Source organism: Macaca mulatta, chromosome 13, assembly GCF_049350105.2.
Source record: "Macaca mulatta isolate MMU2019108-1 chromosome 13, T2T-MMU8v2.0, whole genome shotgun sequence".
NCBI lineage: Eukaryota > Metazoa > Chordata > Mammalia > Primates > Cercopithecidae > Macaca > Macaca mulatta.
The window spans coordinates 59465305-59471396 of record NC_133418.1 but is presented as its reverse complement, the minus strand read 5'-3'; the positions used below and the strand labels follow the sequence as shown (position 1 = coordinate 59471396).

The 6092-nt window shown below is 45.7% G+C and overlaps 1 protein-coding gene across 1 annotated transcript in view; it reads left to right on the top strand.

The window, feature by feature from the left end:
- Positions 1–442: 442 nt before the first annotated feature.
- Positions 443–6092, top strand: part of ACTR2 (actin related protein 2) — a 40922-nt gene continuing 35272 nt past the window's right edge. The window contains 1 exon segment of the mRNA NM_001266940.1: positions 443–633. Within this exon segment, the coding sequence (NP_001253869.1) occupies positions 586–633 (48 nt within the window). The 5' untranslated portion in view covers positions 443–585.

Genomic DNA, 6092 nt, shown 5'->3' with positions numbered 1-6092 from the left:
CCATCCCAGTTCTGTCCGCGGAAAAGGCCCAGAAGCAATGACACACCAAGCCCTGTGGAATGGTGGGGTCCGCTAGGGCCACCAGGCTTGCTCCCCGCCCTACCCGCCGGTTTCTCCGCCACATTCCACTGCCGCAGCAGAATCGGTGTCCTTCACCTGCCTGCGTCTTCTGCACTTCGTTAAGCGGCGCCCTTAGCTCCTGTGACACTTTAGGGAGAAAGCCGCAGCACCTGCAACGTTGGCCGCCATTAACGCCCGGCAAAGCGCCGGGAACTAGAAGCAGCAAAGAACCCGGCTCGGTAGCTACCAGGACAGGCGAGCCGGAAGCGGAGCTGCGGGAGGGACCTCGACGCTCCTCCATCTTTAATTGGAGCTCACCGCTGCCAGTCGCGCTGCCCGCCCGTCCCACCCTTTTCGTGCAGACATTCAGCTAAATGACGCGCGGAGCCGGGCGGCGACTTCCGGTCGGGGGAGAGAAGTTGGGCCGAAGGAGGGGCTGGGAAGACGAAGGAGGAAGAAGAGAAAACGGCCGGGCGGCGGCGGCTGTAGGTTGTGCGGCGGCAGCGGCTCTCCCCTGGGCGAACGATGGACAGCCAGGGCAGGAAGGTGGTGGTGTGCGACAACGGCACCGGGGTAAGCGCCGGGCGAGGAGGCCTTGGCGGCCACAGACGCGGACGGGGACGAGCAGCGGGCGCGCGGGCCCTCGGCCTCCTGGGCTGCACCTCCCGGCTCTCTGGGCGAAGGGGCGCGGGGCGGTGCCTCCCACCTCCGCGGGCGTGGGAGCGAGCCGGTCTTACCCTGGTCTCCCCTGAGCCTGCCGCCCATTTAGCCTGCCACCCCCGCAACTTTCCGGCTGGCGAGACCGGCACTGGACGCAGAGCCTACTGGCCGCCCGGCGGGGACCGGCTTCGCGCTCAAGCGGGGGCAATTGGGCTATAGCGGACGGAGGGGTAAAAGGCTCGGTTTGTGTGTTCCGAGAAGGGCTCTTTTCCCCAGGGCCGCCGGTGTGTAAAACGGAGAAAGACCTAGAGGCCTTCCTCTTCCTGTATAGTTGAAGATATACCGAACGAGAAGCAGGAAGCGGGTTTACTTTAAAGAAAAAAAAAAAAGGGAAGTGCTGTCATGGAGTGTGGACCTCAGCCCTTTCGCTGTGTTTGTTGGGCTTTTAGTTTTTTTCGAGGGAAGGGGTCCAGATTGGCAGCGCATCGTTCACTTTTTGTTCTGCATAATGGTGATTTGGCCCAGGTGCAGGCCCGCCGAGACCAGCCTGTTCCATTGGGTGGTTTTGGGTGACCTAGGACCCCACAAGACTGTTAATTGCACTGGCCTTAGGGGAAGTTAATTAGTGTTGGTTATCCTACCCCCAGGCCCTTTTTCACCTTTCGTTTCAGAATACAGGTAATGTTAACCTTTAAGATTCAAAAATTGTAAAATCTGACTAAGGCACTGATTTATAAACTATTTGAAAATTGTTTCTGTAATCCCAGCACTTTGGGAGGCCCAGGCGGGCGGATCACCTGATGTTAGGAGTTCGAGACCAGCCTGGTCAACGTGGTGAAACCCCGGTCTACTAAAAATACAAAAACTAGCTGGGCGTGGTGGCGCATGCTTGTAATCCCAGCTACTTGGGAGGCTGAGGCAGGAGAATCGCTTGAAGCCAGGAAGTGGCACTGCACTCCAGCCTGGGCGATAAGAGTGAAACTCCGTCTCAATTAAAAAAAAAAAAAGTTGTTTCATTCAAACCTCTGTCTTGCCAGATTTTAAAAAAATGTATTTCGGGCCGGGCGCGTTGACTCAAGCCTGTAATCCCAGCACTTTGGGAGGCCGAGACGGGTGGATCACAAGGTCAGGAGATCGAGACCATCCTGGCTAACCCAGTGAAACCCCGTCTCTACTAAAAAATACAAAAAACTAGCCGGGCGAGGTGGCGGGCGCCTGTAATCCCAGCTACTCGGAGGCTGAGGCAGGAGAATGGTGTAAACCCGGGAGGCGGAGCTTGCAGTGAGCTGAGATCCGGCCACAGCACTCCAGCCTGGGTGACAGAGCGAGACTCCGTCTCAAAAAAAAAAAAAAAAAAAAAAAAAAAATGTATTTCGGATAGCAAAGTCAGCAAATTAGAAGATGGAAATATTACTTATTCTGGATGACTTCTTTAGTGATTTCTAACCATTTTGATGTTGCAACATTTTGTGACTTTTCTCTCCCTCTCATACATATGATGTATGAATTAAAGTACGTTTTACTTGAACAAAACACTTTGGAATCTGAATTGTTGAGGGGGAAAAGAGCTGGTATTTACTGCCATAATACTGCCTATGATTAGATTTATTACAGAATTTTACAAGCAATGATTACGTTAGCTTCATCTGAACTGTGTTAGAAATGGACTAGAGTAAAAAGAGTGTTAACATACAATGAGGCCAGATGCGGTGGCTCATGCCTTTAATCCCAGCACTTTGGGAGGTCGAGGCGGGCGGATCACCTGAGTTCAGGAGTTGGAGACCAGCCTGGCCAACATGGTGAAACCCCGTGTCTACTAAAAATGCAAAAATTAGCCAGGCATGTTGGTGGGTGCCTGTAATCCCAGTAATCTCAGCTACTCGGGAGGCTGAGGCAGGAGAATCACTTGAACCCGTTTGGGGGAGGTTGCAGTGAGCCAAGATGGTGCCACTCCAGCCTGGGCGACAGAGCAAGACTCCTCTCAAAAACAAACAAACAAACAAAACATATTAATGGGGCGGTTTTTAAGAATGTAATACTTTTAAAAAGGCAGATCCATTGCTATGGAAACATGTCTAAGATTTATTAAGTTGAAAAAGGTTTTAAAATGATTCAGTTTAAGTGTATGTTCCTTATTAAAGATGTATGTCCACAAACCTGTATCTGCATATAAAGTTTTTGGAGGGATACATAAGAAATGTTCATAATGGTTACCTGTGAGACAAAGGATAAGGGAGTGAGGGAAGGACTTCATGACCTTTCTGAATTATTGGAAAAATGTTCTTTATTTGAACAAAGCATGTATTATTAAACTATATTTAAATTAACTATAAACACATGTTGCATGTGCAGTTAAAATTCAGTTAAAGGTGCTTTTTAAAAAATTATTAGCCTGGTTTCCACTATAGTCTCAAACTGGCCCCTAAATAAATTCAAAACTTTAAAAATTGAATTTAAAATTTTTTGTTTTGTAATTGTGTCAGATACTCTTTTTAGAAAGTCAAGCCAGTTATATTTTAATGAATTCTTCCTCTTTTAGGGGTTTGAGGCAATGAGCCCTGTATTTGTCGTATATATGAGTTTTTAAATATTAGAATGGGAATGTTAACTGTAAGCTGAGTTTTTTGTTTTTTGTTTTTTGTTTTTTTTTTGACACAGGATCTTGCTCTATTGCCCAGGCTGGAGAGCAGTGGCGTGATCTCGGCTCTCTGCAACCTCTGCCTCCTGGGCTCCAGTGATTCTGCTTCAGCCTCCCGAGTAGCTGGGACTACAGGCTTGTGCCACCACACCCAGCTAATTTTTTATTTTGTAGAGAGTGGTTCTCTCTATGTTACCCAGGCTAGTCTTAAACTCCTGGGCTTAAGAGATCTGCCCACCTCAGCCTCCTAAAGTGCCAGGATTACAGGCTTGAGCCACTGCACCCTGCTGTCAGAAGCTAATGTTATGTTACTATTCCATTAGTTAGCTAACATTGGAAAGCTGATTTTAGGCTGGGCATGGTGGCTCATTCCTGTAATCCCAGCACTTTGGGAGGCCGAGGCAGGATTATCACTTGAGGTCAGGAGTTTGAGACCAGCCTGGCTATCATGGTGAAACCCTGTGTCTACTAAAAATACAAAAATTAGCTGGGCATGGTGGCTGTTGCCTGTAATCCCAGCTACTTGAGAGGCTGAGGCAGAATTGCTTGAACCTGGGAGGCGGAGGTTGCAGTGAGCCAAGATCGCGCCACTGCACTCCAGCCTGGGCAACAGAGTGAGAGACTGTCACACACACAAAAAGAAAGCTGATTGTAATAATGTTATTGGTTAGTCTGGTGTCTAATCCATATTTTTAAGATCCTTTTCCTTAAGACAAATGATGAGTTCCTGTCATATAAATGAAAAAAGTGAGTGTAGTTAATTCAAATAAAAATTTATTTGTTCTTATGCTTCTAGTTATTTTAAAATTTTATTCAGATTTTGTGTGGACCTGATTGGTTTCAAATGAAGAAACAGTGCTGATAAAATACATGAATCATGTAACAGGAATGCTGTAATAGTTCTGAGTATGTAGAGGACTAGGAACCACTTAAATTGTGTATTCTGTTTCTTACCATTTGTAAACGTGAATAGTCATCTTGATTTTATTCAGATACCTGAAGTTATAATGATTGCTTTATAATTAAATATTAAAGAGGATATTCAGATGTAATTTTGAAAAATTTATGGAAATAGTTGTTACCCTAAGGTGTTTTCATTTGCTCCTTACATGCCTTAGGTTTTAAAATTGTAGGCTGGGCCGGGCGCGGTGGCTCAAGCCTGTAATCCCAGCACTTTGGGAGGCCGAGATGGGCGGATCACGAGGTCAGGAGATTGAGACCATCCTGGCTAACACGGTGAAACCCCGTCTCTACTAAAAAATACAAAAAACTAGCCGGGCGAGACTCGGGAGGTTGAGGCAGGAGAATGACATAAACCCGGGAGGTGGAGCTTGCAGTGAGCTGAGATCCGGCCACTGCACTCCAGCCTGGGCGACAGAGCGAGACTCCGTCTCAGAAAATAAATAAATAAATAAATAAATAAAATTGTAGGCTGGCTGGTGTGGTTCCTCATGCCTGTATCTCCAGCATTTTGGGAGGCCGAGGTGAGAGGATTTCTTGAGGCCAAGAGTTTGAGACCAGCCTGGGTTGATACAACAAGACCCCATAGCTAGTAAAAAATAAAAATAAACTTACAAGCTTTTTGAAAAATTGATGTTTTTTTTAACCCCTCCGGCAGACCCAAATTAAGTATTCTAGGACAGGAGTGTCCAGTCTTTTGGCTTCCCTGGGCCACATTGAAAGAATTGTCTTGGGCCACACGTAAAATACACTAACAATAGCTGATGAACTGAAAAAATCGCCAAAAAAATGTTTTAAGAAAGTTTATGAAATTGTGTTGGATCTCATGCAGCCCTTGGGCCATGGGTTGGACAAGCTTGCCTGGAAACAAGTGTGTCCTTACGATCATGAGCCCGATGTTGGTCCTGCTCGATTTTCTATCTCCTAGCTTGACCAGTGTCTCAGCAGGATTGCCCAGAGGAGGAAAACTCATTTGATCCAATAGTTTATGTGGTTTTTAACCATTCAAACCTCCTTCTGAAATCAAGCCACTTGGGCGATAGGTGAAAATCTGGAGGTCTGTGAAACTCTAGGTTTAGGTCCTCTTCATGAGCTCGGCCCAGGCCCCTGGTGTTGTGTGTCTTGTTACCAGACTAGGGTGATTTCATCAGCAGTGAGTTAGATCACCAACAAAATGAAGGTTTCCCTAGTGCTTGCTATGTTGCTGGCATAGTGCTTAATAAGGTCCAGTCGTACAGAGAAGCTTATAGTGCTAGAATAACTGCATTCGCATTTATGTAATTGACATTTGTAGCTGATTGTGGCCTGCTTTATCAGGCTTCTGCTACTTTATATGTTGAATTTAGGGGTGTTTGAAACAGAAACAAACCAAAATCAAATTTGATTTCATCTTGCAAAATGCTTTGGAGTAAGTAGAATAAATCTTTTGGTGGCCTAAGATCAGAACTGTCACTGTGCAGTTAACGTACTAAATAACATCAGTACCATGAGATAAAATTAGTAAGGGGAAAATAAATATTAAATAAGCCGAAATGGGGCTTTATAAATCCCAGGTTATTATTTTTATTTTTTGGAAGAGAAAAAAATGTACTTTTAGAGCAGATGCAGACAGAATTTTTCATTTTTGCTTGAAAGAATATTATACTGTTCATATTCTTAACCATTTGATGACTCAGTGGGAAGTAAGGGAACTAGTTTAAACCACACTGCTATGAAGAGGAAACTATATATGGTAAAATCTATTTCTTAAACACAGCCTTACTGCACACAATGA